Genomic DNA, 14,109 nt, shown 5'->3' with positions numbered 1-14,109 from the left:
CCTGCCGGGTCAAGGCCCACCATGCTGGTGGGGTCCGTGACTGTGAAAGGCATGTGGCTGAGGGCAGGAGGGCTCTGGGCATGCTGTTTTGTGTTACTGACCCACAGACACTGTTGCTCTTGTCTGTCTCCTCTCAGGTGATTCCTACAGCAGCAGCCCAGACAGCACACCCATGGGCAGTATAGAGTCTCTCTCCTCCCATTCTTCTGAACAAAACAGCACCATGAAGTCGACGTCCTGCCAGCTCAGGGAGAAGTCGGGTGGTATTCCCTGGATCGCGTCCCCATCATCTTCCAATGGACAGAAAAGTCTGGGTCTCTGGACAACTAGTCCAGAGTCAAGTTCTCGAGAAGATGCAACCAAAACAGATGTGGAGTCAGATTGCCAGAGTGTGGCCTCCGTCACCAGCCCAGGGGATGTCTCTCCCCCCATAGACCTTGTCAAGAAAGGACCCTATGGGCTCTCAGGACTGAAGAGAGCCTCTGCTTCCTCTCTCAGATCCATCTCTGCAGCTGAAGGTGAGCAGGCCTGGAGCCCTGGAGATAGCACTGCCCCAGTGTTCCTGGCTGGACATTCAGGGTGACTGGTCAGGGACAAGGTTAATGGAGTAGAACAGTGAAGCTTGTCTACTTGGTGCTTGAGCTTGCATTTTAAAACTTCAGGGTGCTGTGACATTTTCCCCTGAATCTTTCCATCTTTTGGGGGTGATACCTTGTAATTGCTGTAGATTTTGATCTCCCTAAGTGATGGACTACTGTACCCAAAAAACATTCTGTACCTTTCCATTTCTTGGAGGAAAATGCTGCCTTTTGTTATGCACTGTACTGTGTTTTTGTTATTATTTTGACTAATAGCACCTTGCATGTTTTCTTGGGCTTTCTTTTTAGGAAACAAGAGCTACAGTGGATCCATTCAAAGCTTAACTTCTGTAGGTTCCAAAGAATCACCCAAAGCCACACTAAACCCAGAGCTGCCTCCGAAAATGTGCAGGAGGCTAAGGCTAGACACTGCCTCCAGCAATGGCTACCAGCGACCGGGCTCAGTGTGAGTTAGAATGAGTTTGTATTCACTGTGTCTCCTAATGGTGCAGAGGGGTTGAGTCTGTCCTAAAAGAGTTTGGGGATCCTGTAGTTAAATGGTTGGTCTATAGAGCTGGTCCCTTTAGCTTATAGGACTTTGTCCACTTCAGTAAAGAATGTGAGAGTTGCTGTAGGCTCCAGCTGTCATCAACCTCATGAGTTCTCAAGGGTCATTGCTTTAAAAGCTATCCCACAATCAGAGCTGTGGCTTAATGTAACATGTGAAAATAGATAGAGAATACAGTGGCTATGGCCTTTGGAGCTAGGAACCTTCCATTAAAGCTACACATCTGGCTTTGAGCTCCTGCACAAAGGTTGCTCCCCGCATATGAGGGTTTTCTCCTCTCCATCTTGTGCTTCTCTGTCTGAGATCTCACTGATGGCAGGCAACAAGGTTAGAGACAACCGGGATCACAAAAGGCAACAGGAAGAGAGTACTTCTCATCAAAACAGGGACCAGAGGTCAAAAGCCTGTAGAACATAGCTATATAAATAGGAGCAGGAAAGGGTGCAGAGGGGTGAAGGGGAGTCTGAAGAAAGAAGGGATGAAGATCCAGACAGGAAGTGCCTCCTCTACTGTCACGTTCCTGGCAGTTGCCAGCGTTCCCCAGTGTCTGTGAGCTCTCACTAGACATCTTCACCTGCATGGTCTCTTCTAAAGGTCTGCAGTCTCATTTCAAGTTGGGCAGTATGAGCAAACACCTCTTTCGAGACCAGAACAGATGTCTGGAAAGTTTGAGTCCTGGGTTCCCTAACCTCCAGATTCCCTGTGCCACACCCATCTGTCACTTAAGGGTATTCCTGCCATTTCATTACTTGTTGAGCGTTTAGTAAGGTATTCTACTTACTAAGTCCACTTCCACAGGAAGTGGATCACAGATTCTCCCGCCCATTACTCCCTCTCTACATCTTTAGTTGCAGTGTCTTGTCTTGCATGTCTGCCTGCTTCGTGTTCAGCTGAAGCTATTACAAGAAAGCTTAGATGGACACTCTTAGGAGATGAGAGCTATCCTCACGTCCTTTAGGAGACAGAAGATTTTCTGTCTTCTGCTTGCTGGATTTTTTTTTTTTTTTTTTGGTAGGGAGGCCCTCAGGACTGTCTGTTGGGACTCTGTGAAGAGTTCTAACTAAAGATTGGGACCAGTGAGATGGCGCAGTGGATAAAGGTGATTGCCACCAAGCCTGAGGACTGAGTTCCATCCCAGGACCCACATGGAGGGAGGAGAGAGCCAGCTCACAAAAGTTGTCCTGTGACTTCCCAGTGCACACAAAAAAATAATTAATAAATAATTTAATTACTTAATTATAATCACTTAAAAACATTTTATTTTGAAACCAAGTTAGAGGCTCATTCATATAATTTAATCTTTTTTGGTGAAATTAAGAAATAATATGATTATTAAGGACACTTTCACGGCAGCTGCTCCCATTCTGTAGCTAGTGGCTTCACATTCTCTCCACCATTCAACACACACACACACACACACACACTCTGTGACTGAAGCAAGATACAAACCAGGAAGTTCATTTAGGAAACATATTTTCATAGTTTTTTTTTTTTTTTTCATTTTTGCTTTATAGCAAAGGTGTCCGTCTATCTTAGGCAACCAGGAAATAATCTTAGCTTCCTGTGCTATTAGAACAAACAACAGCTCCTCCTCCATCATGTTGATGGATTCTTTGATCCTCCCCTGGTGCTCCACAGGAGCCAATAACATGCTTCCTGCTCGGAGCCAAGTGGGGAGAGAATGTTCTCTCTGCTGTGACCTCTGTTTTCTGAGGTAAAAAGGACAGTAAGAGTCCCAGGAAGCAAACTATAGGTTTATTACAGTCACAGGCTCTGTGAGCTGCAGGCTGCAGCTAAAACTCTTTCACATTAAAGCAAAAAGCAGTTCCACTCTGGCTCCAGTTCGGGTGGCAGTTTATAACTGTTTTGTCTTATTTGCATGATAATCCTGGATATCCCATTGAACAGAATGACTTTTCTGATTGACTTCATTTAAAAATATTAAAGAACTCTGATTCTTAAAATACTGTTTTTAAATTTTACTCAGTGCATTTAAAACTGTTTTTCAGAGTGGCAGCAAAAGCTCAACTATTTGAAAATGCTGGGTCACTCAAGCCAGTTTCTTTGGGACGGTAAGTTCTCCAACGATTTAACACAATGAATAAATAGAATAGCAGGGATATCATTTCACTGTGTTGATGTAATGTAATTTGTGGCAGCCTCTACCTCAGCTTTTCAGAAAATGAAATAAGCCAGTGTCCAGTGACCTTAGCCAGGAAGAACACATCTGCAAATAGAAACATATCAGATTGCTACCATGATGCCTTTATTCTAAAATGTTTGGAAAAGAATTGTAGTTGGAGCTGTAACTCAGTTGGTGGAGTGCTTGCCTGGTATACAGAAGGCCTTGGTTTGATTCCCAACCCCACATAAGCTGGATGTGGTAGTGTACACATATAATCCTAGCATGATGGAGGTGATGTCATGAGGATCAGAAGATGAGGATCATCCTTGGCTACATGGCAAGTTTGAGGCCAGCCTCAGATACATGAGACGCTGCCCCTCCCCCTCCAAAAAAATGAGGATTGTAAATAAATTTCCTAAGAGTGGAAGTTACTATAATTAGTTGTCTCTTTGTATGCTTCTGATAATAGTCATTTTGGGGGTAATTCTCAATAAAACATTCTTGACTTTTAAAAGTTATTGCTTCTCTGGAAGAATCTTCCAGAAAATATTGCACAATACAGTGCAAGATTGCAGAGCTAACTAGCCCAGGAGCCTCTGTTCCGTGTGGACAGGACTTGGTTCTGTTTCCAGCCTCACAGGTCTCTGCTCCTTGTTGCTTCCTTCTCAAGCTCCTGTCTCCTCCTCCAGTTCCCATTCCTTTAATCTGCAGTGGACTTTGGGTTTTAATCTGAATAACGGAATTGCATGAAAATGACTTGTTTCCCAAGGTTTCTTTTTAGAGGTATTCACTACAAGCATGTAAGTGAGATCGCTTGCAGAGCAAACCTGTCTCACTCCTCATCCTTTCAGCTATATTGAAGCATGTTTGAGCTTCCACAATTGGATAACTAAGTCTGTGAAGCAAAGGAATCATGGGTAGTTTATTGCTGTGTATTTCTTCTGAAAGTTTCTCAACTGAAGGTTTTTACTGTCATTGTTTTGGTATCTTGTTGTTGTGTCTCTTGTTTTCTGTCAATTTTACAAAAGTTTGTGAGCTTTCCCAGCAAGTCTGTCTCAAGCACTTCCAACCCTGGGATATCATCAGAGGTTCAAGGTTCAGGCTCTTGCAAATCATCCCAGGGAGCTTTAATGAGATAAACCAGGCCTACCCACCTGTCCTAGGTAGGCTAATTAAAGAGACAGGAAATGGTGAAAAGGAGAGAGAGGAGATTTATTTAATGTGGCCACATTTGGGGAAAAGAACAAATAAAGAGGTTTGGTGACATCCCCCAACAAGTCCATCTTTGGAGTCCTGACAAAAGTTTTTGTTTAAAGAGATATGTATAATGAAGCAGTTGCAAAGAGTGCTCTGGTCCATCATCACTGTCTTTTCTACATGATGGTCGGATAAGTTATCGTAACTGTGGAGACTCCATTCCAGGAAGAGAAGGTCCCCCTTTGAGAAAGGCTTCTGCTTTTCCATCTCCCAATATAAGACTCCCGGAGGAATTCCAGTTCCTTGGGGACCATTGTTTCAATAGTCTGATAACCAAAGGGAGGGATACAGTGTTCCTTTTAGAATCCCTTCTGCCAGATGATTGTAGGCATGTACTAGTTACTAGGGGTAACAGTGACCTTCAAACCCTTAAATTTTGTTCAAAGTCTCAAATATAGTTTGCATGGTTGTTTCTGTTTGTCTGTTCTGACTTCCGATGAGGAAATCATGTAATTGCTGCACTGCTTACTCCCGGAGCACTTGTACACACCAGTCCGGATCTCTGCACCTGCCTTCTTCCCAAGAAGGCACAGGGCTTCTGAGCTCATGTGCCAAAACAAACTTCATTTCTTTGAGATGGCTGTTGCTTTCGGGCATTACTGTAAGGCTTTGCATACCTGTCTATCCAGCAGTGGTTTCAACCTGTGGGTCATAACTCCTTTGGAGGCTCAAATAACCCTTTCACCTAAAGATGATCACCTAAGACCATCCCGCATATTAGAAATTTACATTATGATTCATAACAGTAGCAAAATTACGGTTTTAAATTAGCAAGGAAATAATTTTATGGTTGGGGGTCACCACAACATGAGGATTGGATTAAAGGGTCGCAGCATTATGGAACGTGGAGAACCACTGTATGGTCAAATTACTCCACTAGATGGAGCCCTCTATTATGAAGTGCTAAGTAGTCATTTGTTAGTAAAACTCAACAAGCCTCCCTCTCTAGCCATAAAAGATTGGTTCTAAGACCTTCTTTCCACTGTAAAAAATTTATAGCTGTTCACCCTCTCATATGCCATGCACAGCATTTACATAGTAGCTATTTATATCTGCCTTGAAGTAGTCATCACTAGAACTTTTAAAATACTTAGTGTATAATGCTATGTAAACAGATATTATGTCCACGTTGCTTTGGGAGTGCTGACAAAAAAAGATCTGTACGTGTTCAGAACAGAGGCATTTTGTCCCTGAACACTTCAGTGTGATTGTTGAATTTGTGTTTGAGGAGAAGCCTATAGATATGGAAGCTGGCTAGAACTATAGAACTGTTAATTACAAAGATAACCCCAGGAGAGTTAGCAACACAGAATGTTAGTGAATTGAGGGGGCTATCCTATGGTGAAGACACACTTAGATGTTTAACAAACAGCCTGTGCATTTTAATAGCTTTGTACATTCTAAAGCAGAAATCAACTTCTCATAGGCTTTATCAGAGATTTCCAAGTTCCCTTTGTCAATCAATTCAAGCACCCATGGATAACATCCTTAATTTTCACTGAAAGCTATACACTGTGGACTATACATCATCCTCAGGGTCAGATGGGCCCTCATTCAAACTTTTGGGCCACCATTTGTAATGCCCCACAGTTATGCATTTCAGAAGTCCATGTTCCCTATCTAAAATGAAGGTCATAATTCTGCACTTAACACACTGGCTGTGAATATAAACAATAATTTTTTGAAATATCTGGCAGGTGCTCTCTACCTCAATAATAACTATTATTGTTGTGATTATAATTTAATTATAAATTATAATATTATGAGATATTCAAGCTTCTAATGAATATGTTTTTAATGTGAAACACACATCAAGTTCCTCTGATGCCCTTTTGTACTGTTGGATGGAACTGAATTACACATGAGGATCTTTTCCTGGCCTCCCACATACCTGTTTGGTGTTCCTTCTAAGGTGTTCACAGAGACTCCTGTTATAGATATTGAGGGATGGTAGAGTGAGTAGAGGCAGGTGATGTCTAACCATCATTTTAGTGGATAGCCTTGAGTCAAACAAAAGCCTCACCTCAAAGAACCACATGGGTTCTGGCTGCCACTGAGCAGATGGCGGTAATCAATAAAGTATGCACACAGATCATTCAAGTGGCTTTTCAGAGACTGAAGAAGGGACAGGATAATCGGCCATTCTGAGTGCAAGACTCAGCAAGGCAGAAACTTGCCAGCAGGACTTTTCAGGGCTGTGGTCAGGATGGACGCATGCTTGGAGAGGGCAAGTAAGAGGTGGACAGAGAAGGATGCCAAGTGTCTGAGAATAAGCATTGGGAAAATGGTAGTTTAGTTTCTCAATTCTGCTTGTATTTATAAAAGGAGACAGGAAAGTTGTAGACTTAGAGTTCAAGGAGCCTGGGGTACAGGACATAGAATTCTCTGTAGTAGAGAAACTTACAGATATCAGTGGCTCTGCATAGGTGAAGGGGAAGATTGCCTGGCAGCAGAACATACAAAGTGAGAAAAAGAAAGAACAACAGTGGCCTTGAAGAAATGGTTTCACTTATGAACCAGGCAAAGAACATTGAGGAGTGGTCAGGAGAAAGCCTGGCCTGCAGTCATTGAAGCTGTGAGGAATGGCAAGGTGGCTAGGACACCATGAGGTTTCTGATGGGTGTGGGATTGCCCTCTGCTTGCTCTGTAGATAATAGGATGGCAGGTAACCAGAACAGGAAGCTGGAGGTTGTAGGGTGTCAGGGAAGCCATCAAATCAATAAAAACGGAAATGACATTGTCTTGGATTCTTCTCCTAGAAGAGATGGTAGATGGAGTCAGAAAGTTGCAAATCTTTAGAACACAAGAGGGGACTGTTGACTTCCTTCCTGGTCAGTAGATGATGGAGCTTTAGTGTTGACTGCACTGTTTCTAGACCAGACCTCACAAAAAGGCCCCAATTCTGGCTGCTCTTAGGACACCAGAGCCTCCAGCTGCATGGAGCATGTGGTGCTGGGTGTAGGTCTGCTGTTGTTGTTTTTAAGGGGTGACATAAATACCTTTCTGGGTTGCAAGACCTCCATCTGTGTCCTTTACCACACAGACAATAAGGTGACAGTTGATGGCTGTTCATGGGTAACCTCAGCTGCTATTCCAACATCACATCTACTCAATATATTTACTGTGTCTTTTGGATCTGAATTAACCTGAAAATTAAAGTGTGATTGTGTGTGTGGGGGGGGGGGAGCAGCTTTCTAACAAATTACAGCATATTTAAAGTGAGTCTATGCTAATCAGTACAAGTTGTACTGTCTCTTTGGGGTGTGTTAGAAACACAAGAAGGGCGTCTAATGGGTCAGTGAAGCACAAGGTCTGGTCTGGTTACAATAGGACCACACACAGTTTGTAAAGAATGCACTCATGTAGATCTGTTTGCGTACATCTTTATATTATGTTCTAATTAACATTAACTAAGAGTAGTTTTAAATGTATTTGAAGTGAACGTTGTTTTTATAAACTGTCTTGATCTTTCAGCCAAGCCAAAGCCATGTACTCCTGCAAAGCAGAACATAGCCATGAGCTGTCCTTCCCCCAGGGGGCGATCTTTTCCAATGGTGAGTACACCTGTCATTTGCTGAAGTGACCTGGGAGCACCTAGTTAGGACAGCGTCAGATTCTAAACCCCGATTCTTAGGTCTTCCTGAATGAACACAACACACCTTTCTAGATCTCAGCCTTCCTTGTGGAAGCATTTACTCACTTGCACCCAAAGAGAAAGAAACAAGGCAGACATGGTAGTGCACTCCTGATGTTGGGACAGAGGGATTGCCAGCTAGAAGACAGCCAGAGCTACATAATGAGTCTTATAAAGCTAGTCTGGCAAGTACACCTTGGTTACAAAAATAATAGAGGAAGGGGTGGCGTTTTAGACAAATATAGTTTATCTAATTGATTGTGTGAGCACAAAGAACCTTCCAACTTTAGAGGGGCTGTATCTCAATAATCCAAGTAAATAGATTCTTAGGTGATCATTAGTTTACAGGAATTATAATGTAACCTGAGTAACATTTATTTGTTTCTTTCCTTGACCAGTACACCCATCAGTGGAGCCAGGGTGGCTGAAGGCGACCTATGAAGGCAGAACAGGACTAGTCCCTGAGAACTATGTTGTCTTCCTCTGATAGTATTAGTGGATGGCAGTATCTTCATGGTATCCATGGTAACACATGATAAGTGCTATGTTTTTATCTGACACAGATATGGGGACCAGCCACTAATGAAAACTATCTGTTTGTCTCAAGTTCTTCACCAGCAGACTATGTAGCTCCCACTGATGGAAAGAGAACCACAAATATTTACATCATAGCCATTCCTTTTGGCTGTTTTCTTACTTTTAAAACAATCTTGCTTTTTTATTTTTTGACAAGAAGTGATTTTGACAGTGTCTGTTCTCTAGAGCTGCAGAATCCCAGATACTGAGCTCAGTTCTGCACACCGCAGATTTGGAAGTCAGAAATCTGCGGTACCCATGCTGATGTCTGTTGTTCTGCATTGCCTGGTAGTTTCTGGAGAACCTGGAAATCATTTAAAAGTGTAATTTAAATTGTTCACTTATTATTTTTGTTTCTTAAAATATACTGTTTTTATGTGTGGTTGTTTTGCTGGTCCTAAACATTTCAAGAAAATCAGTTGTTGTTTTATCATAACTTTATTTTTGTTTGTTTTCTAAGATGTTAGTATTTGAAAGCAATAATGTATATGAAGTCTATAAAGAAAGCTGAGTTAAGTCAAACACTGATTCCACCATAAGCAATCCACCCAGAATGCTAGATGGCTTCTGTGGGTTCTGAGCAAAAATCTACCAAGTATGTCTGTAAAGCCTGGGATTAAATAGTTTTGTAGCAGGCTAGATTTGACTTGTGAACCACAGGTGAACAACTCCTCCTTTAGAAGTCATGGAAACCTGTCTTGGGACTTTTACAAAATTTCCCATTAAAACACACAGGCTATTAAATCCCATGTGCACATCTTCTGCTCCCTAAGCAGGATTGTGACAGTGCAGGGAGAACCATGGGCCAACTGTGAAGGTACAGTGTGGCGTACAACTTGTAATGCTGCAGTGTGGTGTACAACTGTCACCTGCAATGCTAAGTGTGGCATACCGCCGTCACCTGCAATGCTGCAGTCTTCATGTATTTTAATGATGGGGAAGTTTTGGCCTCTGAGATGGTCTTATACAAATGATAAGGACGTTGTTTGGAAATTTGAATTGGGAAGCTGTGCCTTCTAAACCTTGTTTAGTTGAAACAGAAAACAAACACCGAAGTACTAGATTCTTAGGCCACAGAGTTCAAATTTTTTAAGATTTATTTATTTATATGAATATCTTGTTCACATGTATGTATGTAGTATATATTTCTTTTACCCATGATGATCAGAAAAGGGAGTCAGAGAGCTTTGAACTGGAGTTACAAATGGTTCTGAGTTACTACGTGGGTGCTGGGACTTGAATGCTGGTCCTCTAGAAGAGCAGCCATGCTCTTAACCACTGAGCCATCTCTCCAGCCTCAAGCCACACAGTTTGAAAGCATGATAATGAAAGCATCTTTAGCAGGAATGAAATGTACAAAAGTTTTCTTTCTCTGAATTCCAATGAATTACAGAACTCATAGAACAAAGAGTTATTTACTCTCCAGTTATAGGTCATCAGCAGAAGGTTACATATCAGCCATTTCTTCTATCATCATCTATTTCAACAATTCCAACATATAATTCCTATGAGTGTCTACAATGGCAAAAATCCTTTATACTCCATAGTCTAAAAAGTTGTCTTCCCAGACCCACTGCATTTGGCCTTGGTATCTAACAGATTCCTTCAGAATGTTCTCTAGTTCCTAGACACTCTGGTGGTTAAAGGTGTGTGAAGCTATGTTTACATGTCATAGCCTATAATCTCAGTTCATTCTACATTGCATCAGTATTTCTAGAGATAATAGGCTGAACATATACACAACACTGTGCCTTGGGGCATTTATGCTGTTAAATGAAGTAAAATAATGAATTAGAATTAACCAGTAACAGTAGACAGACAGATCCATCCAGAAATAGCATCAATGAACTAAAGACAATGAATGGAAAACAGCTCATAAAGATTATGGTGTGATAGGAAACTATGATGGAGGTTTGGCTCTTCCTCTTTCCTCCCAGGGTTGGTCCCTGTGCACTGCGGTGAGGTATTGTGAACACCTTGGTAGGTGGGTGCCTGGTGGCTTAGTACACCAATGTCCTTGCTGTCACTGACGACCTTTCTCTGGGACATAAGGTAGCCTCCATAATGTCCTAGGGGCCTAGTCTACAGGGCCCTTGGATGAAGCCCATGTCATCACCCCCCTTGCATCATGCTGGATCAGGATCCATGAAGGGAAGCTGATTTGCTTTGAAAAACCAACTTGACAGCAAAGATCCAGTGTCTTCCTCTGCTGCTGCTATGCAAAGAAATCTCAACTTTCATTTTACTTTAATAGACCAGAACATTCCTGCCTCCCAGTTGCCTGTAAGCTAAACACATGATGCTCACTGAGGGCTTACAGCCTTTTCTATGTAGGATGTGGGTGTGAAATCCAGCTCTCTTTTCTGATGGTGAGATTTACTATGTCATTATTTGTTGAGGTTCCTTCCGTGATACAAGACACAAACATGCTGGTTCATGTTGCACTTGTGCTTGAAGTTTTAATCTTTTAGATTTTTTTCTTTCTGTTAATTACCTATATAAGGAAATCATGACAATATATTGGAGAGAGGTTAGAGCTGCTTTCCCCATGAAGTAAGTATCCTACAAATGAAGCATTCAGGAGCACTGCAAAGATCAAGACATATGCTCTGAAGCCATAGAAGGCTGCTGTGTGGGAGAGCATTGCTAGTCAAGGAAGAGTCATGCCCAACTGGGACACCACTGAAGCAGTGAAGAAAGAGCATTACCTGTTCAGAGACAGTGGGACATATTAGAACAGTTGTATCCTCACTCTGAACCCTACACAAAACAACACGCACCCAGATAACTGCTTACAGTGTGAGGGTGGCGTTGAGGGTCTGATGTAAGCACCGTGGGTGTTTTGTGCATTTGAAACACTGATGTATTTAACAGGTGACTCTTGGACTATGCCATCATTCCACTAAGTTTAGTTCACACACATTAGTCATTCAACTGAATGATTTCCTAATGTATTGTGTGTCAGTATCTGAAAAGTAAAATAATCTTTATATTTCTGCAGTGTCCATGCAGTGTGAAGAAGCGTAATCTTTGTGCATGTTGGTTTGGTTTGATTTGCTGTGGGCATGAATGAAATATTCACCAGTAGCCCCTTTGCAGGCTGACTCCTCCAGGGAGAGTGGTTTAAAGAAATGACATATAAATATACTTTATATTTTTCATAATCTCCAACTATCCAGGCCCCAAATAGTGAAGATAAAAATACGTGAAACCTCCTCCATTTTCTCTTCAGTAGTTAACGTACATATTATGACTGCCTACTGAACACCTGCTATGCTGGGAACAAATGAAATCTCCCTGTGCTTCTGTGACTGTTCCTTGATGTTGACCTTGTTCCCAACCACAGGCCTCACATATTTGTGTTGCACAGAGGCTAAATTAGAAAAGCCATCAGACATCAACTCAGAGAACTTTAATCTGTAGTGCAGTCTAAGCACACTTTATAATTCTTGGGACCCAAGTCTTTTAGATTTTGGATTATTACATATAAATGAGACACCTTGTATTCTTGGAGATATTCTGAAATATGTGGTGATTATGGGGATGGAAACCAGGTCAAATCAGGAGATTTATTTCTGTTTCATATGTTTTCTATACATAGTCTAAAAGTCATTTCAAGCAATATTTTTAATACATGTACTGAAATTTCCAGTTGTATCATCATGCAAGTGTTCAAATACAGTAGGTTTTGGGTTTTTTGATCAGAATTTCTTGCCTTTGTACCAAGCTTGTACTTAGGGATCCTTAGCAGCTAGAGCTCCATATGATTCACTATCCAGTGTGTTGGCTAACACTAGGAGCACTCAACCTTAGGAACAGAATCTGTCCTTTAATTCACAACACATTAGTCACTTGCTGCTTTTACCATGACCTCACATCACCGTGTAAGACGTGGAAATCATCTCTCAGTAAAAACAACAGGCTTGACTACTGTTCAAAAATTACATTCCTGGTGACCATAGATGTTCCCTTAAGGGCTGAAATTTCACTTCCTTTGTTTTACTTTTGCTTTTCAAAATCAAAACTCTTTTTAAAAATGAAATTAGCCTCTCTGAGCAGTCTGACTCCAGCTGGCTACTCTTTGATGCAGAGTTTAATAATTGGTACTTATAAACTTCATCCATTGTTATCACTACCTTCCCACTTCAAGTGGCAATACTTTTAGGAGAAGAGATTTATGAATGACACAGATCAAGTCATTTAGTGATACTTTAAAAATGAATGGTAAGACAGCCACACCCATCTTTTTATGAAACCACAAGTAGGAATGTTGACAGTACTCACTGGAAGATGCTTGGCAAGGAACTAACCTATATTTATTCCATCAGTGTTTGTAAACTTCCCTATAGACTAGGGGCCCAGCAGAGTATGACTTCATTCCTCATGACATGACATGACTCACGACAGATAGGCCACAGTTTAGGGTGGGTATTTCTTGGGGTTATAGAGAGAGGTAGAATCGTAGTGCTTAATGGACTGACAGTCAAGGAAGCATTTTCCATGATTTGTGATGTTCATGTGGAGGTCTACTTAAGAAAGTGAAGTGTGGGAGAGAGTTGGAGCTGAAGGGCCCTGGACAACCTCAGTTAGATGGTGCTGTTCTTGCCATCACACCATTGGCCATCTCTCACCAGTACTTCCCATAGTTTGCTCTTCCATGGTTGACATGGAAGCCATGCCTGAATCCACTTACCTCTGATGAACACTGTGCACTGCTCTCTATGCCATAGCATAATGGAGTTTCTGTGTGCCCCAGTATGTCCTCTTCCACCTACTTTTTAAGGAAAATGACTTGTACTCTGATGGGTCTGAGCACTGCCTGTTTATACCCTATGCTTAAACTTCACAGTTCCAGCACATACTGCAAGATGGAGTTTCCAGAGTCCTTGAACTCTGAGATGAAACCTTTATGAATAGTTTGACAGGGAAGACACCAGAGTCTTTCATTCATAATCTATTTATGTACTGTTCAAGTCTATTTAAAAGTCAAATATTTAGGTACCAAACCAGTAGTTTCTTTGCAGCCATTAACATGAAGAACTTAGTAATAAATGTTGTGAAAACTAGTCAATAAATTATCATGCTGAATTTTTTGCTTATTTTGTGGTGTTTCTGTATTTATCTGCACTCAGTATTTCTAGACATGCATACATATGTGGACATGTAAATACCCTCATGTTACTCCTAATCCAGCTTGCCACAATAGCTTTGCTGCATGTTTATACTGTGTCTCAAATGACTTTAAAAATAAATGATATAAGTACATTTTAACTTAGTCTTTGCACTTGAAGACCCACTCTGTTGAAGAGTAGCTTTCTTGACTCCATGTTGAGGAAAACTAAGGTTTCCAGTCAGTTCTGTCAACTGTCAT

The 14,109-nt window shown here is 41.5% G+C and overlaps 1 protein-coding gene across 2 annotated transcripts in view; it reads left to right on the top strand.

Annotated features, from left to right (window-relative positions):
• Nucleotides 1-9,974, top strand: part of Arhgap42 (Rho GTPase activating protein 42) — a 234,821-nt gene extending 224,847 nt beyond the window's left edge. The window contains exons 20-24 of one of the 2 annotated variants that reach the window (XM_036192656.1): nt 138-518; nt 888-1,044; nt 3,156-3,218; nt 8,003-8,082; nt 8,561-9,974. In XM_036192656.1, the coding sequence (XP_036048549.1) occupies nt 138-518; nt 888-1,044; nt 3,156-3,218; nt 8,003-8,082; nt 8,561-8,649 (770 nt within the window). In that variant the 3' untranslated portion in view covers nt 8,650-9,974. Of the gene's footprint in view, nt 1-137; nt 519-887; nt 1,045-3,155; nt 3,219-8,002; nt 8,083-8,560 lie in introns of those variants that run through there. The other variant, XM_036192657.1, reaches the window with a different exon arrangement.
• Nucleotides 9,975-14,109: the final 4,135 nt, after the last annotated feature.

Source organism: Onychomys torridus, chromosome 7 (assembly GCF_903995425.1).
Source record: "Onychomys torridus chromosome 7, mOncTor1.1, whole genome shotgun sequence".
In the NCBI taxonomy this organism is placed as follows: Eukaryota; Metazoa; Chordata; class Mammalia; order Rodentia; family Cricetidae; genus Onychomys; species Onychomys torridus.
The sequence above is the reverse complement of the archived record's forward strand: the minus strand, read 5'-3'. Positions and strand labels throughout refer to the sequence as shown.